The 26,679-nt window shown below is 44.2% G+C and overlaps 1 protein-coding gene across 1 annotated transcript in view; it reads left to right on the forward strand.

Annotated features, from left to right (window-relative positions):
* The window catches only part of LOC121874268 (protein Wnt-1-like), a 94,062-nt gene extending 79,481 nt beyond the window's left edge, over positions 1 to 14,581 (forward strand). The window contains exons 5-7 of the mRNA XM_042378377.1: positions 11,544 to 11,660; positions 12,696 to 12,915; positions 13,203 to 14,581. Of these exons, the coding sequence (XP_042234311.1) occupies positions 11,544 to 11,660; positions 12,696 to 12,915; positions 13,203 to 13,399 (534 nt within the window). The 3' untranslated portion in view covers positions 13,400 to 14,581. The remainder of the gene's footprint in view (positions 1 to 11,543; positions 11,661 to 12,695; positions 12,916 to 13,202) is intronic.
* Positions 14,582 to 26,679: the final 12,098 nt, after the last annotated feature.

Raw genomic sequence — 26,679 nt, forward strand, 5'->3', positions numbered from 1 at the left:
TCCTCCTGATAGCCAGCTTACACTCTTAATAATAATGACCGCCCGAAACCGGTTCTTCTCAGTCAAACTTCTTTAATTCCCCCCCTCGCTTAGTACGTAGCCTCCAGTAAGTCATGAATACAGGTAGTTTGGTTTACACTGTAGCTGCACGACGCTCGCTGCTCGTACGTCACCTGCAGGTATAATGGTCGGAGCGTCAGGTGTTGGGTCGGTGGTGGCGGTAAACGGGGTCGGCCTCCACACCCACCATCATCACAGTCATCACACTCTTAATTAGTTAATCTTCCCAACCCTTTATCACTTCCGGACCTGTGGACATCATTTTCCATTAAACTTTATATCAGTATTAGCATCAACCATCAACGTCATGAGTTAACCATCTAGAGAAAGCTGAAATATAACCCCGTCAGTCCGAAACGTGTGAACCTACCACTTCGAGTCACTCTCTTTCTCTCCGGCTTCGCACACGGGGTTCAGTGAAGCCGCCGCAAAAAGCTCTGTTGGAAGATTTCAATAAGGGAGATCCGAGATGGAGATATCACACGGTCAGGGTAGCCAAGGAGGATGGAGTTCTCCTTACACGCACGCGCTTGGAGGCTGTATCGGAACCTCCATCTGGCCGTCTTGGGAGGTGTTTGGCTGTTTCACACGTCACTCATCCTGGTGGGTTTGTTGTGTGGCCTACTGGTGGTCCTCCCACTCACCTGAGAAGTAAACAAACACAGTTGCTTCCTCATCGCACCTTATATATTTTCTACCTTACGTTCTCGTGGTTTGTTATACAATATTTACGACATACAGTACAGTATTCCTTATAATTTGCGTGTATTTTCTACGTATTTCTCGTGTATTCCTTGTTTATTTGTATGTATTTGTTACGCATATCTTGTATTTCTTAAACTACCCGTATATTTCTCGTACTTATTTTGCATATCTAAGAATTTCTCATCCACTTATTGTACGACTATTTCTTGATATCGTTGGCTATCATTCCTGTTTCTCGTACGTCAAAAACAAACTCGACAGAGTATCTCCAACGCTCGATACTTTTGCCCCGTGACTTGAGTATGGCTCCGGAAGGCTTGGGTTGTGTTGGGGAGACTTGTACCAGCTGGGGAGGCGAGGACCTACTGGAGCTGGGGAGACTAGTACCAGCTGGGGAGGCGAGGACCTACTGGAGTTGGGGAGACTAGTATACAAAGAAGCAGGAAGTTTAATTTATAGTTACAATTATATGACTTCAGGGTGAGTCTCTCCCTCAGCACCTAGTGGTGTTGGGGAGACTAGTATCAGCTGAGGAGAGGAGCCTTTACTCGTAGTGGCTGTCATGACCACGGTACCGGGGTGGACCACACGGGCAGGTTAAGGCTCTCAGTAAGAGGTTAAGACACACTGACAAGTTAAGGCGCCACGCTAACAAGCTAAGGTCCACAGTAACAGATTAGGGCCCATACAATGAGCTTAAGTGCTCACATTAACAGGTTAAGGATCACACTAAAGTTAAGGCTCACATAAAAGGTTAAGGCTCACACTAACAGGTAAAGACTCGCATTAAACAAGTTAAGGCTCACACTAACAGGTTAAGGCTCACACTAACAGGTTAAGACTCACACTAACAGTTCAGACTCACACTAACAGGTTAAGACTCACACTAAGGGTTACAGACTCACACTAACAGGTTAAAGCTCACATTAAAGAAGTTAAGACTCACACTAACAGGTTCAGACTCACACTAGGGGTTAGACAGACTCACACTAACAGGCTCAGACTCACACTAAGGGTTACAGACTCACACTAACAGGCTCAGACTCACACTAAGGGTTACAGACTCACACTAACAGGCTCAGACTCACACCAAGGGTTAGACAGACTCACACTAACAGGTTCAGACTCACACTAAGGGTTACAGACTCACACTAACAGGTCTAGTCGTGGGTAATATTCAGTGTAACAGGAGATGAGGGAACACGACCAGCTGGTCCATTAAGCTAAGACAAAAAGATGGCCCCTAAACATTGCTGATACTCTACTGAAATTCTACCTAGCCTAGCCTTGCCTAGCATAGTCTAGCCTTGCCTAGTATAGCCTAACATAGTAAGATCCTTAACCTAACCTAAGAACCTTAACCTAACCTGTACAGAGGAGAGAAATAACTAGATCACCTGAATATTAATCTCCTATCTTATTTCACCTGATTATTGAACACCTTAGTACTATCTGTGGGGTTACATTAAGTTAGGTTAGGTTAAAGGTCTGATTAGGTTACCATTACACTGTTTAATCATCAGGTGGGAGGGAGACTAATCTTCATCGTAATCCGAATTATCACAAGAATCTATGAAAACTGTGATGTGGCGAGATAACGACTGGTGGAGGACGGAGTTGACTTACCTACCCGAGGAAGGTGAAAGTTAAACAGGTGGAGACCAGGTAGACGGCGTGAGGGGCTGGTGTGTTACCTGTGGGAGGAGTGAACACTGAGGGGCTGGTGTGTTACCTGTGGGAGGAGTGAACACTGAGGGGCTGATGTGTTACCTGTGGGAGGAGTGAACACTGAGGGGCTGGTGTGTTTCCTGTGGGAGGAGGAACACTGTGAGGCTGGTGTGTTTCCTGTGGGAGGAGGAACACTGTGAGGCTGGTGTGTTTCCTGTGGGAGGAGTGAACACTGTGAGGCTGGTGTGTTTCCTGTGGGAGGAGTGAACACTGAGGGGCTGGTGTTGTGGGGGAGCACTGAGGGGCTGGTGTGTTACCTGTGGGAGGAGTGAACACTGTGAGGGGCACTGAGGCTGGTGTGTTTCCTGTGGGAGGAGTGAACACTGAGGGGCTGGTGTGTTACCTGTGGGAGGAGGAACACTGTGAGGCTGGTGTGTTTCCTGTGGGAGGAGGAACACTGAGGGGCTGGTGTGTTACCTGTGGGGGGAGGAACACTGTGAGGCTGGTGTGTTTCCTGGGAGGAGTGAACACTGTGAGGCTGGTGTGTTACCTGGGAGGAGGAACACTGAGGGGCTGATCTAGACAGAGGGAGGGAGGGAGGGGGGGCGTGCTTTACTGAACGTCAGAAGGGGAATAAAAGCTAAGAAATCCTTAATAACTAAATAGTGAAGATTCAACAGGTAACATTGCCATAAAGATAACATGTATATATATATATATATATGTATTTAAACAAGCAGTGAATAAAGATGCTCAGATAAAGCATCATAATCATAAATTGTCATCTATCACCACCACCATCATCACAACCACTACCACCACCATCATCATCATCATCACAACCACTACCACCACCATCAACATCATCACAACCACTACCACCACCATCATCATCATCACAACCACTACCACCATCATCACCACCACAACCACCATCCAGTTACGTTCCAGACTGGCGCACAAGGCAGCCAGTGTTTGTGCGCATTCTTCATCTGGCTGATGCTTGTGGAGCGACCTGCGCATTCTCCTCCTCCTCGTCTCTACTTAATGTGTTTCAGGGCATGTGTGGCCGCTTCTCCCGTGTCTTCTGTTTTGGCAGGGAGAGTAGGGTGAGGGGGAGGTATGGGAGAGGTGTGAGGGAGAGGTGTGAGGGAGAGGTGTGAGGGGAGGTGTGAGGGGGAGGTGAGGGGAGGGAGGGGGGAGGTGGGGTGACTGTGGGGAGGGGAGAGGTGGAGGGGGTGGGGAGAGGGGAAGGTGGGAGGGGGGAGGTGTGAGGGACTGTGGGAGGGGGAGGTGTGGAGGGGGAAGGTGAGGGGGAAGTGTGAGGGGGAGGTGTGAGGGGAGGGGAGGGGAGGTGTGGAGGGAGTGTGTGAGGGGGGGAGGTGTGAGGGGAGGTGGGAGGGGGGAGGTGTGGGTGACTCAGGAGGGGAGAGGTGGGGAGGGAGGTGAGAGGGGAGGTGTGAGGGGGAGGTGTGAGGGGACTGTGAGGGGAGGTGTGAGGGGAAGCGGATGGGGAAGTGTGAGGGGGAGGTGTGGAGGGGAGGTGTGAGAGGAGGTGTGAGAGAGGTGAAAGGGCGGTAAGATGGGAAGAGGGAAGGGGATATGAAAAAAAGGGAGGAAAGAGGATAAAGGATAAAAGGAAAAGGAAGGGGTCAGGAGAGGGGAAGAATGTGGGGAGATGGTGGAGGGGGAGGGGGGAGGAGTGGCCTGGCTAAAACGCATTCTTTCTTCTCTTTGACGGAGGTGCGCCAGGCATTGTGCGTCTTCCTCATTAATGCGCTGCCTGGGATGCGTCAAGGTCTTTTTTTCTCTCTCTGTCTCCGTCTCTCTTTTTTTTCTCACACATAATCGTGTTTTCCCCAACTGAAGATACCGAATGTCAAAACACCCAACAGGTCTTCCCCCACCCGGTGTCTGGGGGTGAGGTGACCACGTGGGGTAGGAGGGGTGAAGGGGTGGGGGGGGAGTGAGGCTAGGCGAGGTCACGACAGAGGACTGGTAGGAGGGGGGAGGAGGTCATGCCATGGGGTCACGATTGTGTCATTCTGTCAGTTAATCAGTCTCCTAAGTGCTTAAGGCTACCTGTGTCAGTCAATCAGTCAAATCAATCCGTCTCCCAAGTGTCATGTCTATCCAAGTCAGTCAATCAGTCGGTCTCCTAAGTGTCATGGTCTATGTAACCAATCAGTCTGTCTGTCTGTCTTGCCTTTGTTCAATACTCATACAAAAAACCTTTCATCTTGCAACACGGATATTGAATTTGAAAATGAAAATGACATTCACCATTACCTGTACGTTGCAAGAGAGAAGACATACCGTGAGGAGCCAGTGTGTGTGAATGTTGACAGAATGTTGTGTATGGCTGCAAGTATGTATGATTCGGTATGTTGCAACAAGACTATTAATGAATCTTGCAAGTTGTATGTATATATGTATCTCTGTGGCGACTTTTGGTGTAATGGTCAGCATGCTCGGTTCGCAAACGAGTGGACCCGGGTTCGATCCCCAGCAGGGTGAAAAAATGGGCAAGATTCTTTACGCCATTTGCCTCTGTCTACCCAGCAGTAGTTGAGGAGCTGGATGTTAATCGATGTGCGGGTCGTATTCCAAGGTAATGGTTAGCCAGCGCAGTTGGCGAGTTGTCCGGTCTTCTAGGACTATTCCTTAACTTAAGGTGTAGTTGTGTTGGCGACAGCTTCTACACCTTAAACAAATTCACGGCTAGGTGGCCCTCGGGCTGGCCATCCACGTTACACGGAGGGCAACCATTATTATGTGTGTATGTATGTAGTACACAAGTATGTATCATGTGTGTATGTACAGCATGTTACAAGTAATTAGGAATCCTATAAACACGTACATTATTAGTTGCAAGTGTGTATATATTAATACAGGTTGCCAGTACATTGACTAAGTGACCATGAGACGCCCTTCTCCTCCTCCTTCTTGCCTCCCTCCAATACAACACGCCCCCCCTCCCCCTCCCTCATGACCCTCGTCCCCCACCCTAATACAACACGCCCCCCTAATACAACACGCCCCTCTCCCCCTTCCCCATGACCCTCGACCCCCTAATACTACGGGTCCTCCCCCTCCCCCATGACGGACGCTACCCATCATTACCGGCAAATCGAAGACAAGATTAATAATGATTCAATAGGGGAAACGTCGGCGAGTCTGGTGATGGAAGCTGACGGTAGAGGAGAGAGGTGAGGTGATCACAAGCATGTCGTTTATAATGGCATGAACGAGAACAAGAAGAAGTAAAAGAGGAAGAAACAAATTAAATAATAAAAATAAAAGCAGAAGAAAGGTAAAATAAGAAAAAGAAGAAAAAGAACAGGTAGAAGAAAAGAAAGACGGAAAAGAAGAGGAAGAACAAGAAAACAAAAAGTAGAAGAAGCAAAAGAAGACACCCAGAAAAAACCCTCAGATCTCCCTTACATCTTTCTACAGCATCACTAACACACACACACACACACACACACACACACACACACACACACACACACACACAGTACCAACCATTGTAAAAATTATCAATAACATGTAATAAATCAGTGTATTCACTCCCAGTAAACACTGCTCCTTACACTGTCACTATGTTGAAATGAACTGTAGTTTGAGCTGATCCCCATCTAAGTTATTATATGTCTTATTTGTGTCACTTATGTCACTTGTATATTATTTGTAATTCGTAACCCATTCCCCAATTATGTAACTGTATATTTTCAGCCTTCTGGCTGCCAAGCTCTTTCAATAAACCGTTAATTATTATTATTATTATTATTATTACACACACACACACACACACACACACACACACACAATAATACAAAAAATGAAATAAAAATACTAAATACAATAAAAGCAAAGTAGAACAAAAATACAAAACGAAAAAATAAGTAAAAAAATAAATAAAAATTAAATTAAAACATTCATAAACAAAAATTACATAATAAAATTAAAAACACAAGAGATAAATTAAAAACAGTGGCCTCAAATTAGAATAAGGACCGCGGGGTTAATATTATTTTTTCCTCCTTTGACAACAACTACAGTCCAGTTAATTATTAAACAGCCCAGGACTCAACAAGACCCACCACCAACACGGCCACTCCATTACAAACTTAACTAAACAGTAAACCACAAATATGTATCAAATATTCCCAACCTTAAATAAAAACCAAATAAAAATCACACAATCTTCTCTCTACGCAGTAACAGATCCATCCTTGATTACAAAACAGTAAAAAAATAATAATTCTCAAGCTATTTAATCTTCAGTAAAATAGTTTCATTAATTCGTTTATGGGAGATTTTTTTTGTGTACCCGAGACAAAAGCTCAGATATTATGAACTAATTAAAAAAGGAAATTTATAATAATGATATATACAACGTGGTCCACCAGCCATGCAATTGTAAAGTTTTTGTTCAATATAGAGGAAGATAAAAGACTTTAAATTGAATATTGATAATAATAATAGAAATAATGCTAATAATAACACTCCTACTACTAATCATTGAAGCGTTGGTAACTATACTTCATATACTAAAGAAAAATGCATAATTACATTGTTTGTGTTGAAGAGAAGGAGGTGGGAGAGAGAAAGAGAGATGATGATCAGGGGAAGAAAAGGAGGGAGGAATGGAAGCATCTAGGGGAAATAAATTAAAGATCAAGAGGAGGTAGGGAAGGAATGGAGGACGGAGAGAAGGAAGAAATGAAGGTAGGGAGAGAGAGAGAGAAATTATGGATGGAAAAAGGGAAGATGGGTGGAAAAAGACCAGGTATGGAAAGAAGGATGGAGATAGGGAAGGAAAGATGAAAAGGGAGAGGGATGAATGGAGGGAAGAAGAGAGGGTCAACAGCTGCAGGTTCATTCTCCACTAGTAATGAGAGGTGATAGGAACCTTCCAGCTCACTACATTAATACCTCACCATCTGTAAGTCTCCCCTGAGCTACTTGGTGTGCGTGTGGGTGTGTGGGGGGTGTGTGTGTGGGGTGTGTGTGTGTGTGTGTGTGTGTGTGTGTGTGTGTGTGCGTGGGGTGTGTGTGTGTGTGCGTGGGGTGTGTGTGTGTGTGTGTTTCTACTTATAATCACAACCCAGCAACACATATGAACACACACAACACGCCAATAATCTCACTAAGGGATAAAACATAAGGTGCTTTAAATACAATACAAAAACACTCAACATCTGGAACTCGGAGAAGAATATTAACAGGAAGGCAGGAGCGTCCGAGCGAATATATATATGTTTACCATGAAATAAATCCCTAACCTGCTTTAGCTAAGAGAAAACGGGTCTTATGTTGCCTCTGGATATACAATGTAATGCATAAACTCGCTCTATCAAGTACGTTAAATTAGTTATTCTATTCACGACAGCTGGACCATATAAAGAGTTCAACCTTAAGTAAATTTCCAGCTTTCTTTATGTAGATGAAAACATATTTTGCATTTTTTTTTTGGAAGATTGCAAAATATTCACTGTTGAGAGAGAGAGAGAGAGAGAGAGAGAGAGGTGTGAGTTGACATCCAGAGAGAGAAAAAGAGAGACAGAGAGACGTAATTGTTATCTCAAAAAGGCACCTAGAGTTAGCCACCAGATACAAGCTGTACGTGAAGAAAAAAAAAACTTCCTCACACACAAAAAGTATCACCAGGTAAGTCAAGGAAGGCGAATTAATGGGCTGTCAGAACGGCAACTAAAAATGGGAACGAGGAAAGAAAAATAATGAAATAAAAAAAAGAAAGGAAGAAGTTAAGAAATGGCGAGGAGGAGGAGGATGGTGAGTCGAAGGAAGAGGAAGGAGGATGAGGAAAATAAGAAAATGGCGATGAGAGAAATAAACAAGCTATTGTGATGAAGAAGGTGAGAAGGAGAGGTGAAGACATGGTGGAGAAGAAGAAGAAGAATGAGCAGCGGAAACAGAGAGGAAGACGAAGAAGGAAGAAGAGGAAAGGAAATGAGTAGAAGAAGAATGTGCAAAAGTAAAATGAAGAAAGAGTCCACAGAGAACTCAAAGAAACGATGAGACGACGAAGAAAGAGAACAAGAGGAGGAGGGGGTGAGGACTACCTACCTGGCAGCTTGGCTTCGCCCGCCCACCGCCGTGATGGAAGGATCATGGGCGGGGCCTCAACACCCACTGATTACTTCACCTCAAAGTGGGTGGTGCGACGCTTCTGGGTGGGCGAGTGGGCGGCCCTGATGGGTGGGTGGATGGACAGGTGATGTGATACTCCTGGGTGGGCAGGTGGGCGGTCCTGGTAGGTGGGTGGGTGGATGGGTAGGTGATGTGGTACTCCTGGGTGGGTAGGTGAGTGGTCCTGCTGGGTGAATGAGCTAAGGTTGGTCGAGTCGCTTGACAAGAAGAATAAAAAAAATAATAATATAATTTCAAGAAGACATCCAGTAGAGGTAGAGTCTCGGTCCACACCCAACTCCATCTTGGCCGCCATCTCCTCGTCTCGGGTCATGAGAGAGAGGCCAATACACAGGTGAAGGCAACGGGTATCCGGAGAGACTGTCAACAATAAGAGCGAGGAAGTGTAAGGTAGACGGCTGATGTGCTGTACTGTACACCCCAGGTCAACATCATCAGTAAGAGCAGCAGCAGCAGGAAGAAAGCAGTCGCAGCAGGAGGAAGAGAAGCAGCAGCAGCAGCAGGAGGAAGAGAAGCAGCAGCAGCAGCAGGAGGAACAACAAGACCTGTGAGGTGGAAGCAGCAGCAGGAGTCGTGGGGGTCGTGACAGCAGAAACAGGAGCGGGAGGAGCGGCGGCGTGTTGGAGCTGGGTGGGCGTGGGTGGGTGAACGGGTGGCGTGGTGGGTGGTAGAGCAGGTGTGGGCGGGAGAAGGAACGAGAGGATGGTGGTGGGGGGGGGGTGGAACAGGTGTGGGTGCGAGGAAGGGGGGCGTAGTGGGTGGTGTGTGTGTGGGCGGCCTCACCACCCTGACCCCGCCCCTCACCTCCTCTCCCATGCCTCACAGTAATTACCGGTCTCTTTTGTCTTAATATTTTAATTACACGGTGAAAGTTGTGTCCTTTAGGTGCTTCAGGTGGTGGTGCTTCACCTGTGTCCCTATTGGAGGAGTGCTTCAGATGGTGGTGCTTCACCTGTGTCTCTACTGGAGGAATACTTCAGGTGGTGGTGCTTCACCTGTGTCTCTACTGGAGGAGTGCTTCAGGTGGTGGTGCTTCACCTGTGTCTCTATTGGAGGAATACTTCAGGTGGTGGTGCTTCACCTGTGTCTCTACTGGAGGAGTGCTTCAGGTGGTGGTGCTTCACCTGTGTCCCTATTGGAGGAGTGCTTCAGGTGGTGGTGCTTCACCTGTGTCTCTACTGGAGGAGTGCTTCAGGTGGTGGTGCTTCACCTGTGTCCCTATTGGAGGACTGCTTCAGGTGGTGGTGCTTCACCTGTCTCTCCACAGGAAGGCTTCAGGTGGTGGTGCTTCACCTGTGCCTCTACTGAAGGAGTTCTACAGCAACAGGCCAGGTCGATGAGGAATGTTTTGTATTGTACTGTACAGTATTTTCTGAAGCCAAACGGAGGTGAACCCGGACCCGACCCAAATCTTTAAACTGAAACGTTAGTTAGATTAAAGTGACGGGGACCGTTAGACTATAACTGTTAGGGGATTATTAGGATAGTTAAGTTAAGGTTAGATCAGGTTAGGTTAGGTGAGAATGAAATAAGGTGGGGTGCCTAATTTTCAGGTGATGAACAAATTCTTTTGATATTGTTCAGAAAACCTGTTTACGGCACATATTAGAGTAACACTGTAAATTAATAATTATCCCTGAAGAAGATGAAGACTGGTAGTGCAGTAATGAATATGTCTACACCAGCCTCCAGGGCCTAGTAGTCCCTCGCCACCACCACCACTACCACTACCCCGCTTCATCCACCCCCAACCCGCCACCATTACCGCGCCTCCATCCAACCCCCACCACAAAACCCGCCACCAACTACCACCCCCACCACCACTCCACCCGCCACCACCATTACCCTACCACCACCATCCACCTTCACCACCACTCACCAATACCCTGACATCACCCCCACCCCGCTACCACCACCCCCAACCACTCCACCACCACCAGCCGTCACGCGAATAAGTAATTCCCGGCAGTAAGGACCCCTGCACTTTCGGGTTGACTGTTAAGTGGGTGAAGAACACGTCGGGGAGCACGCGAGGCGGGGCCCTACGGTAGCTGCTCTGACTACCTACCAAACACACTAATGTCTACTTCTCTACCAACTAACACACTATGTCCACCTAACACACTTACCAACACAGGTCTTTTCACTCCATTAAACCACCACCATTATCCTCACAAGCTGTCGATGGAGCACGGAGGTGGAAAGTAAACAGCGGACGTAACAAACTAATCATTGTGTCGTCGCTTTTGTAATCAACTAAACACCTTGGCCTAGTGATCCCTTGAATTTATCTACCCCCCCCCGCCCCTCCCCCGAGAATGGAGTGCTGAGTCTTTTTTATATACCTCCATACGCCTCACTCACCTCAAGATGATAATGGGTACCGGTTTATCCCCGAGATGTACACTGCACAACCTGACCCCCACCGGGCTCTCTATATACATTCTAGGACATAAAGACAAAGTCACTCTAGACTTCTGAAACACCAACGGGGAGATGACCGCCCTTCTTTCACCTGTTTAGATTCTGGATTTTTTATTACCTGTCTCGCCACTATTACGGTTGGATATGGTGTTATATGGTCATTTTATTGAAGTTTTCTCTATCAATGGTCTTAATGATCACCAATGACCTATACCTGTGTAAGACTATAAAACTCCGTAACCTAAATCAACACACCTGACCATCACCGCCATACCTGTGTGATATCAATCGACTTTCCCTACCACACACACACACACACCACACCCTATACCCTCAACCCTCCCTACCACACCCTATACCACCACCCCTCCCTACCACACCCTATACCACCACCCCTCCCTACCACACCCTATACCACCACCCCTCCCTACCACACACCTCACCCAACAAGTTACCGTGCCTAAGACAGTAGTATGAACTAGCCTCACCCTCACCTCTCCTTCCTACAGCACGTGAAGGACAACATGAGGAAGGAGTGCAAATGTCACGGTATGTCTGGCTCCTGCACCGTCAAGACCTGCTGGTGGAGGCTGCCTTACTTCAGGAGGGTGGGCGACGCACTCAAGGTGAGGAGGGGGGGAGCATGCTACTTGGGATATATAGACAGATAGACAGAGACAGACAGACAGATAGACAGACAGATAAAGAAGTATGTACAGAGTTGGTATGAGGCGACAGATTCTTCTTCTCCCCTAACAGATAACTGCGGCACTTTACTGCACCCTTAAGACCACACGTCACCGTTCTAGTTAATAACACCTATAACTGTTCTGACCTATAAACTGACTATAGAGTTACCACGTAGGGTGATTTAGATTGTTGACCTATTCTTCCTCAGGTCAATTAAACATGGCGGAATTAGTAGGTAGAGACTTTACCACATATTCACTGTCAAATTTTCTTAATTTTTTTTTTTATTCGTGATAGTTCAATTAATTAAGTTCTCCCGACCATAAAAATGAGTTATTTTAATCAAAGTCATAAAACATTATCTAATGAATAAATTATGTAATATCTGATTATTGTTATTATTATTATCACCACCACTAACATTAAAAAAATATTCACCCCCACTCAATATTATTTAGCTTTTAATTATGTTCAATTATTTCTCGTCTAAGTTAATCTCACCAACTATTTTCTTTAGGTTAATATTAGTTATTATGAAGTCTTAACTCCTCACTAGGGTATTTCTCCTGAATCTTAATATCCACAATAATTTATCCTTCTTTCCTTATTATTTTCCTCCATATTTATACACCACAAAGTTATTTCTGTTTAGTCATGTTAAGATTTAAACCACGACAACACAGATGATGTTTATGTATTTATTTCTTACTAATTAACAACCCTTTAGTTATAACAAGCACCTTATCTACAACCCTTACCCCACACTCACCCCCTCCCTCCCTCCCTCACCACTAACACCCCTCCCTCCCTCACCACCTAACACCTCACCACTAACACCTCCCTCCCTCCCACCCTCCACTCCTAACCCCTCTCCCTCCCTCCTCCCTCCACACTCTCCACTCCCTAACCTCTCTCCCTCCCTCCCTCCCTCCCACACTCTCCACTCACTAACCCCTCTCCCTCCCTCCCAGGATCGGTTCGACGGGGCTTCTCGGGTGCTGGTGAAGAACCTCGGTAACCCCCGCACGCCCAACGACCGCCGCCCTAACCGACGGAGGAAGAGCAAGAAGAGGAAGAGAAAGTCCTTCAGGCTCTTCAAACCCTTTAACCCCGACCACAAGCCGCCCTCCAAGAAGGATCTCGTCTACCTGGAGGAGTCGCCGGACTTCTGCCTCCGAAACCGTCAGCTGGGTAAGTGAGAGAGAGAGAGAGAGTAAAAGACTTTAAGACAATGCTAACATATTCCACAAATAAGCCAGCAATAAAAACAAATGTGTAGTTTGCATGGCGGTAGACACAAAAGATTCCACCTCACATTTATATTCCTGCCGCCTCTACGTTCAACAAACATTACAAATGCGTCATAACTAGCTACTTGAAAACCTTTTGCAGATAAAACCCTTTGTTGTGTAAACGTCCATTAACACGGTCGCCAGATCAAATCCACCATACTAACCCGTCTTTCCCTCCTGCTGCAGGTATCATCGGGACACAAGGCAGAGAGTGCAACAAGACGAGCATCGGTGTGGACGGGTGCGACCTCATGTGCTGCGGGAGGGAGTACCACTCCCAGGTGGTGGAGGTGGAGGAAAGGTGTTCCTGTACCTTCCAGTGGTGCTGCGTCGTCAAGTGCAAGACCTGCAAATATATGAAGACCATACACACCTGTTCCTAGTGGCCTCCACGCACCAGGTCCTCAAGAGAGACGTAGTTGCTCTTCCCTGCTTTGAGAGCAGGATGGTGCCGTGCATTTGTGCAGTTGCGAACGTGTTAGCAAAAATGACTCACCATGCAGGTTCCCGTCAGGGACATTCAGATATCACTGGGACAACACCCTTACTTGTCTATCTCTAAGTGAATCTTATCGCTGAGGTGTAGATACTGTGCACGAACCCTCAACTGTGCTCCTGAGGCAGTGGCGTGAACACACTTGCTAGTGAGGCATTGTAAATACGAGTTTTGCTGCAGCCTTTACCGCCAACTGTAAATACGACGGAGAGTGAATACGACGGGCCAAAAACGAATGTAAATAAACCGATCATCAGTTTCCTGTAAATAGAAGAAAATTTCTCTCATCTTACAAGGCATGTAAATAGTACGACAACACACCATGTTTGGATAATGAAGTGTCAAGGTGCATGATCATCTTGAACTCGGAAACTGTGTTATAAATAATCAAATCTATGAGAAAAAGAACATAATGAAAGTGACGTGAAAATATGACAAGAAAATTAATCAATCTTCAGAATAAACTCCTGAGGTAATTATTTACCTTTAATTCCAAATAATAATGTTGTAAGAGGCTTGAATACAAAGTTACAACATCAGTCTCATAACACACCATAGATACTGTCACAAGTGTCATTTTAATAACACTGACTTTAGGAAGAAAGCCACTTCTCTCCTCCCACTCCACGTCACACTGGATAAACGTGTTTGTGTATGAAAATGCATATTTGACTCCAGTGTTAAGAGCAAGTGCAGTAAGTAAAGCCTTATCACCAGAATAACCTGATTTGTTTTACCATGATGCTGTGTTCGTCAGACCTAAGGTAAACGGATATTAAAACAGGATCTTTAAACTAAGAGAACCTGAAGATAGGAACCTTTCACATGAGGATCCCCAGAGGGAGGAGTCTGAAGACCGATGACTTAGGCTGAGAAGTCATGATACCAAAGGACAAGGAAGTGACCAACCACACACACCAAAGGACCAGGAAGTGACCAACCACACACACCAAAGGACCAGGAAGTGACCAACCACACACACCAAAGGACCAGGAAGTGACCAACCACCAAAGGACCAGGAAGTGACCAACCACACACACCAAAGGACCAGGAAGTGACCAACCACACACACCAAAGGACCAGGAAGTGACCAACCACCAAAGGACCAGGAAGTGACCAACCACACACACCAAAGGACCAACAATCCCCCAAACCTAAACACTGAGAGACTGTGAGCGTGATTGATGGACTAAATGGAATCAGTGAAAACAAAGAAGTGACTGATGCCTCATGTTGCTCTCGTGTGTTCTAACTGTCTACAACCTGTCCTGTGAGGGAGGACACGTGACCTTAAATGACTGAACTCGATGAAAACAAAGAACTAAACTCTTAAACCAAGGGACATGATAATAAGTGTAATGGACAAACTCTTGTTTTATGTCTCGTTCCTCTGTAGTACTGTTGTCATCTTTGGAAAACAAGGCATTGAACTGATGGTAGAGAACATTTTCATCGAGTTTGATATTTTGTTATTGAGACTGAATTAGTGTTGGTCTGATCGCAGGATGATATACTGTACAGACTAATTTACATTCAGCAAAAACTTGATGAAAAAACAATTCACAGAAAAAAAGTGAAGAGAAATTATGTTACTGAACATACATGAAAAGTAATTGACAATTGTGGTCTTGTTTAGATGATCAAGTTAGTTCATGTCATTACACAGATAAATATTTCTGGATGAAAATTGAATTGACAACTCCGTGGATACAAAAAATAACAATATTTTTGGTGATACTTCGATTGGACACTATGGGAGTATTACTGGTGCTTCATACAACACTGAGCTTGTGTATGGAGACTGTGCGCCAAGACGTACCGGTAACAATTTGTGGTGCCAAGCGAAGAGTGTGTTGAGTGGACGGTTGTTAGGCCACCACCACCCAGAAGTTGGCGCATCAATCACTACCCGTGTTATTAAAAGATTACTTGTATTATTTCATACCCTCAGTAAGACTCTCTCCACACACACACACAAATAAACTGACATTTATCTATTGAACTCACATTTCATTACATAAACGTCATGTCTGTAAATGCAACTGATCAAGCACACTTCATAACACACGGGGAGAGTGTCAGGCGGGGCGTGAACCAACCAAAGTAATGTTTAATAATGACAGGGTGGCTGGTGCTCCCCCGACGCCCTACAGCTGACTCTACCCTCCGCTGTAGGGACCAACTGGCAAGATGACCTATGTTGAGAAAATCATCACGAACATGACAGTAAAACTAACTTGTGTCTTAGGATGACACGAACCAGCCAAACCTCAACCTAACTGATGCCACCCTAAGATTGTTATGTTACATTAGGTTAAGTTTGTGTCATCTGTGTTCGAAAAAAAGAATGTTTTAGTGGTCCTGTTCGTTATAGTTTTCGAACATCGTTCATCTTGCGGCCCAACGAGGCTAATCTAGTGTAGCATCAAGGTGGTGAAGTGCCACAAGTGTACAGAAATATGATGATAAATTATGTTAATGTGTACTATGATCGCCCAGTGTTAATTCTTGCAATGCTTTAAGGTAAACAAGCGTGAAAATGATGAACAGTGTCAATTCGTTCACCCAGTGGAAGACTTTAGTTTGTGTGACAAAAATTAAAGAAGAACATGATCAGTTATATATTATTTTCCCCTAGTGTCAGTTCCTACCTACCCAGCTGTGGTGCTTGAAAGCCGATGGATGGCTGATACGACGTGATCAATAAACGCTGACGTTTATAACACTGCCCCCAGTGTGATCATGATCGATGCCTTCGTGTCGGGGAACCATCTCCACAAACTGTGTCCATAAATTAGCACTCACCCAGCCATTAACCGTTCATGTCTCGTGTCAGCTGACGGCGACAGGTCAATTAATCACCTGTGATCACACAAAAATAATTTTCAACAGAGACCTAGTGATTAGTCACACTGAGTGATCGATTGTACACACTTGTCATTTTCTCTTGCTGCAACAGTGACACCAACACTGCCACAACATAAACAAACTGTTGGCAGCACTGTTGACACGTAAACAAACCTCGCCGTCCATGATCGTATATATTTTTTTCACTCCCCCCAAAGTGCTTAGTTTAGCGCCGCTTTATTAAACATTATATAAGTACAGTAAATATTTCCTTCAAACAGTTATAGAGAATGAAGGATAAATACGTAATTGTATATAGATGTTCGTGGAGACTGAACAGATAGTAAAACAAGCTCCTCCTTACACCGTGGAACAACTTTTTGCGCTAATATTTAATAGTTTCCTCATCTTTAAGAGACTGATGGCCTTGGTGTCCTTCAGACTAGTTTGTGCTCTCCTCAACACCTGCCCAACAAATTGTATACTTCACCTTTAACTTATCATTTGCCATACAGATACTCGTAGCACTTTTGTGTGTATAAAGCAACCATACATACGCCCCTCTATATATGCTCCAACTGTGCGTGGGTTTAACACTACATAGGTCAACCCTGTACAGACCATACTGTTCGCTGCTAGTCAACGTTGCCTTATAGATTTGATAACTAGAATATAGAACTTAGCATAGTGGGCGTGGCCAGATGGGGGGGGGGGGGGGGGTGAGGGAGAAGTGGCCAGGTGTGGGGTGAGGGAGAGGAGTGGCCAGGTGTGGGGTGAGGGAGAGGAGGCCGTGGGGTGAGGAGAGAGTGAGGGGAGGAGGGCAGAGGGGTGGGGTGAGGGGAGAGGAGGCCAGGTGGGGTGAGGGAGAGGAGGGCCAGAGGTAGGGGTGAGGGAGAGAAGTGCAGGAGGTAGGGGTGAGGGAGAGAAGGGCCAGAGGTAGGGGTGGGAGAGAAGTGGCCAGATGTGGGGTGGGGGAGAGAAGTGGGATGTGGGAGGAGGGGAGGGTGAGGTGGGGGGGGGAGAGAAGAGTGATGAGGAGGATAGAAGGTGAGGGCCAGAGGAGGAGAGGAGAGGGATGTAGGTGGGGAGGAGAGGAAGGGAGGTGGGCAGAGAGAGGAGGCAGGGGGGGCCAGAGAGGTGGGGTTGAGGGGGTGTGTCCAGAGGTGGGGTTGAGGGGGTGTGTCCAGAGGTGGGGTTGAGGGGTGTGTCCAGAGGTGGGGTTGAGGGAGGGGTGGCGAGGGGGGGAGGGAAGGCGTGGCAAGAGGTGGGGTTGAGGAGGGAGGTGTGGCAAGAGGTGGGGTTGAGGGAGGGGCGTGGCAAGAGGCTGAAAGGGGGCGGCAACTAGAGATGGGGGTTGAGGGAGGGGCGTGGCCAGAGGTGAGGTTGAGGGAGGGGGCGTGGCCAGAGGTGGGATTGAGGGGGGTGTGTCCATAGGTGGGGTTGAGGGAGGATGAGGGAGAGAAGCGTGGTCAGAGATGGGAATTGAGGACGTGGGTAGAGGTTGAGAGTGGGGGCGTGACCAGAGGCAGGGATTAAGGGAGGATAAAGGAAGTGGGCGTGACCAGAGGAGGGTGAGGGGGGCGTGGCCTCTCACTACCCGAGGACCAACACCACCAGTCCCAATGTTCACTGAGGACCTTGTGTGACTGAGTCTATATTCAAGACCAACCTTTGAGATAAACCAGTTTTTTTATTTATGTATTCAGTTATTCAATTATTTTCTTCGTTAGAGTCGTTCCTCAGATGGTATTAAACAATGAGCCTTCAGAACTTAACTCGTTTTCAAAAACTATTTATTATTATTAATATTATTATTGTTGTTCATGCCATGGGTATTTATCATCGTTTTGCTTATTAATGTCGCTACCAATTTACATATTTATTATTATTATTATTATTATTATTATTATTATTATTATTATTCACTCAAGTGGCGAAACTCTGGGGGTAACAGTACTCTCCCCTCCCTCCCCCACCCTCCTTGATTTAGGTTCTTCCTCTAAGTGTGTTGAATAGCTGAGTGCGTCAAAAATATGAGTGTGTTAATCAGAATGAGTGCGTTAATCATGTGAGTGCGTCAAACAGCTGAGCACCCCCCAGTAAAAAGGCAGCCAGATAACGTATCCAATTCATATCATCAGTCACCTCGGCTTCACCACACCCGTAAGAGTCGCTGCGTTACTCCCTATGGCTCATGATCATAATTATTTTGTCACTGCCGTCTAGTACTCGGGCAGTGTTGGCATTTATGAAGGGTTTTATCTTTGTCTCTCTCTCTTTTTTGCTTTTTTGTTTGTTTTATGATCTCTTCCACTTTATCTGTTATTCTTCCTTTCTCTCACTCTCCGTCACATCTTTCCCACATTAACTCTCGTTCTCTTCTCTTCTACCTCTCTCTCGTTTACTTTCTCTAACTCTCTACCGTTCACTTCTTTCTCCGCCTCTTGCTCTCACGCCCTCACTTCACAACCTAGTAAGAGAGACTGGAGGAGGAGGAACCACCTTAGACTCATGTTAAAGGTCAAGGTCACGTCACAGGTTAAACTCTTCTTACCCCCCCACCCCCCCAAGCTGGTCAGGTCACGGTGCCGCGTCGTCACAGCCAAACGTCAACACTATTGCCCGCCCTCCTCTACCTTCCTCGCCTCTCATTGATTAAAAAAAAAAAAATTCTGTCTTTCTGAAATTGGATGTAAGAAAAATCTGTCTCCATCATCTCTCACTTTAAAAATCTGTCTTTATCCCTCGCCATTACAAAAATCTGAATTAAGTGTCATATACTTATTAAAAAAAACATAATTTAGTTGTTGTTTACATACACATTGAGCGGGTGTGTGTGTGCGCGCGCGTCAGGATGTCGCTAATTGTCGCTGTGCGCTGGGGTGTGGTGGGTTAATGTACAAAAATAAACTTCAAAGTTAATTAATTCGTAATAATTTTTCCACAATTCTAATAATGAGGAACACGACACTGATATAATAAAAGAATGAAATAAAATACCAATTCAGACTTTTAGCTGGTGATGTGTGCCAAACTATTCTAACAGTTAAAACATAGTATTTACACTTGTTTATAATAGATAATGAGAACATATTTAAAATGATGCTTTACAATCACCAATTATCTGGGAAACACAAAATACACTTAAGTAATCCTGAATTCTCTACAATACAACCCTGAGTTAGTTAGTTATCTACTGTACGTAAGGCGTGACTGCCGAGCGCCCCTGCACCTCATACTGTTGAATGATGTATATATTGAAATTCTGTCTCCAAGTCTGCTTGCTTAATTTAGATACTTCTTAAATTATTTCCTATTCATCATCTACTTTTAGATTTTTGAATGTCATACATAATAAAAAAAATCCTATGTTAACAGCATTTCGTATTATCCCTTATACACTGTGACGTGTTATGAGATCACGAGAGAATGAAATATTTTGATGATATTACTGGGTATGGTGAAAGGAAAAATATTCAAATCTGTCTACATACACGCGTGGGTAATTGCAGTCCTGTAGGTGTGCAAGACAAAAGCACACTTCTCCATACAGTACACAAGGTAACCCAAAAGTCCTGTAAGCACACATTATAAATTATGTACATTTATAATGATTAAGTTCCTGTGTTCAGACTACATCTCGTCGGTCATGGCTCATTCTGATATGTTCTGTGATAAGTCACCTTTTTATTTATTTATTTGATGATAAATAAATAATACTGGCGAATGACTAAGAAAATTCACATGAGAGACTATCACAGAACGCAGAATAAGACGAACACCAACTGGTTATAATAAAGAAAACGCAACACTATGAAGATAAGAATGAATGAGTTGTAACTAAAGAAACAGTACTCATAATGTCCAAGGCTTAACGAAAACGAGGGACCAGTAACGAAAATAGACATAGTAGCGAAAACGGGAAAACACAAAAGAAAACGGAGAAGTGATATTGAGTGGTGTAGGTGAAGGTACAGGAAATAGAGTTGTAGCAAAGAAAACGGAGCAGCAGGAAGGAAAATGCCGCTGCAGTAATAAAAAGCGATGCGGTAATAAAGAAAATCATATTAGCAGATAGGGAGGACGAGGCTGGTGGTGCGGGAGGACCATCATCAAACACACGTGACGTAGACAGTATGTTACTTAAGATGATCATTCATACAGCCAGAAAAGTCCATATCTAGTTTTGCTAAATATTTACTACAGAAAGTTTAAGTATCACTACAGCAAGACGTATGTGATGATAGTCCTGAAACGTTTGAACTACATATTTTTTACTGTTCGTGACTGGATATCACCGAAAATGGGACAAACTAACACAGAAGCCCAAATTTTCAAGGATAACATTAACAATATTGAAACAGGAAATTGGATGATATCATATCCAATACAGTTTGAAGCACGTAACATGCCATTTGTCTCACATCTGCCTCCATCTGTAGACCCTGAAAAAAGAATCTAGTGTTTGTGTATGACGCAACACGAGTCAAGACTGCCGCTGGCGCAGTTATAAACCATAACTTAACACAGACGGCGGCGAGGGGAGAAACATAAGTCTCCTCTCTGCTTGGTAAAAAGGATTTCATTAAGCATTTGGGAGCCAACTGGTAGTAATGATTTTATCTAGTAATTTACTGCTGTTTTTGGATATGGTGTTAGCGGCAAAAATGTGTGAGCTATCCCTTATAGTCACTGAGGTTCAGACCAACACAATCAGACTACAAGCATCAAAGAATTTCGAGGCCACAGTTGTTACTTCTGGGTGGGATTGACATTAATAAAATAAATGAGATAAAAATTAAATAAATAGGAATATGAATGCAGTACTATACACAGTACAGTACACGCCACATTAACAAACATATAAGCCTTCATCAGTTGAGCTTAATCTAACAACTATAGCAGTGGTTGTTAACCTTTTTAGGGTCGCCCCCCCCCCCTCCTTCCTTCATATAAAATTCTAAATCTAAACACTCTAAAACCATGCTCATAAACACCACCACATGCTCATAAACACCACCACATGCTCATAAACACCACCACATGCTCATAAACACTCAAAGTAGACAACTCGTATTTACAATCCATTTTTGAGCTGGCAAATTTCATTCTCGTTATTAAAACGAAACAATAAGCATTATTTTCAATTGATGTAAGTAATTATCATTATTGTTTCGCTCATAAAAAGTCTACACTACAACATACCTCAACTGAAGAAAGAAATGGGCGAGTGTGAGAGGTAGAAAGTTGTCACGGGCGGACGACTGGCACTTGAAACAGTCACAGTCAGTGTTGAGAAATTTTCAAATGTAAATTATCTTACTGGAGCCTCAAAATTATCGTTTCTTCATCAAATTATCGCACACTTTCCGACATTACTACTACCTTAATTCAGTCACTTTTAGTGGAATTTTACATTTTGATTGACGTAGTTACCATTTACGACATTTTGAAGTATCTGTTGGGAGCGAAACCTCCCCCTCCCCTCCCCCCCGCCACGAAAAGCCAAATAAGGACACACACACCTGTTAAGGCCATTCCTTATTTTTGCTCTGGGTTTGCGCCCCCCCCCCCTGGAAATTACTCAGGCCCCCTTAGGGAGTCGTGCCCCCTCGGTTAAGAACCGCTCAACTATAGAGATGCGTCCTGGGCTTTCTTTAGTCCCATGTTCATGTTTTCCAAACCTCACACCAAAAGGCCACGTCAGCTAGCTAAGTGCTCTCTTATGCTTAGTGAGCATTAACCGAGTGAGTCGTGGCAATGAAATTCGTGGATATAAACAATGGATAACTAAGTATCAGTCATCATTTCCTTTACTGTACCCATTCTCTCTCTCTCTCTTCATTACAAAACAATCACAAACTCCCCATCTGTTTACCCTGGACCAGCCCACTAAACAACCGTCACCTAAATTACAAGTAGGACGCACAGGGCCTTAGTGATATTTTGTTCCTGTCCTAGATTTACGGCAACAGGGGGTGGGGGGGGATTTCCTGTCCTCGTCTGGTCATGGAATTTTCAGAGAATCGCGCGTTAATTCTTTCCCTTAAAGATATGAAATCGAACCAACATGACTCAAGCTACAACAACAACAAAATAGCCTCAAACTACGACACAACTATGGCGACAAAAACAAATTGTAGACATTATACTGTTAGTCTCTATCTCAATAAGACTCATTCTCTTACCTGACGAAAGAATCCCAGTCTCCGAGATCTGGCCTTCCGCTATTTTGTAGTGATGAAAACCTTCGCCACATAATTGGTGGGCATAAAACTTAAGAGCTGCTGACAGGTGCTAAAAGCCTTGACACTAAGCGGTATTCCGGATCTCAATTAAATTTGATTGGCTGTCGGGGGGTAGAGGGAGGGGGGGGGGGGACACACAAAACAAAGACCCGAGATCCCACGTTTACAGGCGCTGAATTGATCTTTTTCTGTCCCTCCGTCAGTTTAAACTTCATGGTATCAACGGGAGACATCAAACTCAGATCGACAAGAAATAACAAACAGCCGCCAGTAACGATAGATTAAGGTGAAATAGATAAAGGAACAAGACAACACTTCAGTTATAAGAGAGCACCAAAGGAGACAATCGACTATTACAGTTAATGGCCGGCAGTTACACTACCACCACCACCATTACCAGACCGCACAAACCCACACACTCTTTTACAACTCAAACAACCACCATCACCACCGCCTTTGTTGTTAATACTGATGGTGGTTGGTGATGAAGGATAGAGGAGAGGGAGGATGGGCTGTGGAATGAAGAGGATGGGTGTACGAGTGTGTGAGGGTGGTTGGTGATGCATTGGGATAAGACAAGAGATGGCGTGAAGGAGAATGGAAACCTGGGTCAATTTTAATGGTGGTCAGGCCAGGTACAATATATATATTATTATCTCGGGCACCCGCGGACGAAGGCCTCAGGTGTCCGTCGCACAACTCGTACAAGTCGTTGCTACGTCCTTGGTAGTATACTAAGCATATTTTTTCGTCAGCTGCTTCTGTGCGGCCCACCCTCCTGTTCCTTCGTAAATGCACAAATGTCATTTTCTGCTGATGCGCTGTGTAAGGGTCAAGGAGCATTAAATATGACATTTGTACCTGGACACGTGTGGGGGTTTTACCAAATTTGTTTTGGTATCTGTAATACTGATTTTAGTCGGAGTTCGTACACGATGACAGATGTCGTAATGGTGGTGTTACGTCCAATTCATCATGTGGTATTATACAGAACGTGTGAAAGAACACAGGCAAGAGGAGACGAAGTGCGAGTTCATCCTTCCATGCAGTTACCGGATGTGTTCTCTTACCTCCAATTAAAGGAGAAAAATCTCTTGGAAATCTCTTGGAACCTTTGAGCAGTGGTAAACAGCGCGAAGCTCAATGCGTCATGGCGTCCACACTTGAAGATAACAGTGACAAGGAAAAGAAGCTGAGCTAACAATTATCAGTGCCGACTCATCTAGAAAAAACGACAAATGTATTAAAATCAAACACGAACACTTTGACTCTTGCCTAGTGTGCCGCAGCACAAGCAAGATCCCTCACGTATATGGCAAGGTAAATTGACAATAGACTCATGACAACGCCAGTGTGTCCTCGGTGTGTTTGCTTCATCAAATACGGATGTCAGATACACCAATAGTCAAACTCATGGTGAGAAGGAAGGTAAGCAGGAAGACTCGTGTGGACACCAGCCTAGCGCTTCGGGCAGGAGATCCAATAAATGTCACATTTAGATAAACTTTCTCCGACGTCGTTGTCAATAAAAAAATAAAATAAAAAAAAATAAAAAAATAATATTTCCTTCTCTTCAAACACACCACCAGAACCTACACAATGATTTAAAGAAATCATTGCTTCACTGGAAGATGTACAAGGTCAATGTGGAATATTTTAAGCATTTACAAGACAGTTGTAGCATTGTGTTTTAATCACAGGACGAAAATTATATATCTTACCCTGCTGCATATCAGACAAATAAAATTATAGTACAGTATATAAACATTACAAAATTACAAGTAACGGTTAGTACATGTGTGTTGTCCATGGTTCGCTCACACAACGGTCACATAGTTAATTTTCTCTTCCCAGCAAATATTATGTATCGACATCCAAAGTTTCAGGTAGACTGTTATAAATAATGTCCCAGCCACTTCTCTCTTTCAGTTAAATGATAAGAACAACACTTTTCTCAAGCAGTTCACTCACAGATTTTATTATATCAAATTTCGTTAAATTAATTAGCCAAGAAATGATCGGCTAATATCGTTTGCTGAGAAAAACAAGTTTACAGAAGCAAGTGTCAATCAACATTATCTTATGTTAATAATTGAAACCATAAAATTCAATATCATTATAAGACGTCTTAAGTTAATTCACCAAAATTAAACATTTTACTGATGAAACCTTCCAATAGGCTTTGTACTGAAGAAAATCGACTGACAGCACCTACTAAATATTTGTTCAATACTGCCAGTGAATGGCTTCATAACTCACTTATATCCGTAACTATAACTTTCTTACCGTCCAGAGACGTACGAACTAAAAAGGTTTTATTTAGATAAGTTGGAGGAGATATTGTCACACCTCTAATATTAGTCATAATTATATTAGAAATATTTCTGCAGTAATGTTTTCACCTTAGAAAGCAAAAATTATTTGTTCTAGAAACCCATTCGTTACTGTTGATAGTGATAAACTACTTCTACCATCTTTATAACACATCACACCAACTTTAGTGCCGGGATCTACGGTACATAGCGCACTAACAAGCTAACGGTTAGCTGCATATTATTATTGGCTGACACAAGTAACGAGCCACCGTTTGAGGAACTGGGCCACCGGAATATAAAGTACAATAAACGAACGAGACGCTGCTGGTACACACCCAACCCCAGTGTTGGAATCGGACCTCTAACCTTCACTGCGTCATAATGTTTTTCTCAACTGCACTTACAAAATCCTGTTTCTTTTATATTTAATAAAAGTAAGCGGTGAGCAGGGGTGAGATATCGCGGTGAATGTGCACGTCAGAACAAGTCAGTGCTAAGCTGGTGGTGATACAGCAGGCTGCCTGACTAGTCCTGCGGGAACTCACCAAGAGGGACAAGCCTAGTGATGACGGCTGGCGGGGAGTACAGCCAGCCAGGGTGAACAGCAAAGGTTAGTGGGACAGAAGGTACAGTATACCTGGTGTTAGGGCAGTAAGGACGCGAAGGAAACGAATCACTTTGTGCATATATCAGCTCAACAAATTCCTGATACCCACACCTAATAAAGGACTATGTAACATCCTAATGTACTTAAAATATTTGTGTTGTCGACTCCTCAACTCTCTCACCTGTCCATGTCAGGATAAGCCGGAAAACTGGATCGAGCAAGCCTCCCCCTCCAACACTGAACTGTTAATTAAACTCAACGACACGACTCAGGGAGTATACAGACCGACATCCCTCCCTCACTCACTATTATTATCCGTGAACAAATAACATTGTATGATCGTGTATTCAATTCAAACAAAAGTCTGATGGAACCTATATACAAATGCAGGAAGAAATAGTGTAATTCACACTGAGGTACAATAGGCGGGTCCTTTTTCCCTAATAATATTATATCCATAGATCCTGTTCCTCCTGAATAGATCATATGTTATTGGGTACAACTCCCCTTGGAACAAGTCTAACTGAACAGTCGGTGTTCACCAGGTATCGTTTATCTAAAATTATATTCCTAAATGGCTGTATCGTGTTACGTGATAGTCAAGCCTCTGCCAGGCTCGAAAGGCGTATAGATCGTACAGTATTCTGGTTATACTCCTAGGATATTTTTATTCTCTCCATGAATAGTACCACTCTTATTAGTGTGCCTCAGGTATGTCTAACATATACTGTATACAGTATATATTTATCAGATTCTTAATTAAACACTAATGCATCAATCTTTCTTAGCTGTAATGTAACCTGATATATCCAGTTTTCATCCCCCTAAAATAATAAATAAATTGTCTTTTCATTTACCTCTATCCTAAGAGTCTGCCACTGATGAACAAGACCTACAATTACCCTTCAGTTTCCATTAGTTTTACACCTCTACTACGCTTATACCCCGGTCATTATTGACCTTTTTAACCCAAACTCATTATGAGATGCCATATTACTAGTGAAAATAAACACCTCCCCTACGTTGATACCTGGAGCTAATTGTAGGTTATTCACCCCTCTCCACCTACTCCCCCATATGTTTACTACCTTAATGAAATGCATAATTATTTTTTTACACAGGGTTGCCCGCCATGTTTCAAGTCTTTTAA

Source organism: Homarus americanus, unplaced genomic scaffold (genome assembly GCF_018991925.1).
Source record: "Homarus americanus isolate GMGI-L3 unplaced genomic scaffold, GMGI_Hamer_2.0 scaffold49667, whole genome shotgun sequence".
In the NCBI taxonomy this organism is placed as follows: domain Eukaryota; kingdom Metazoa; phylum Arthropoda; class Malacostraca; order Decapoda; family Nephropidae; genus Homarus; species Homarus americanus.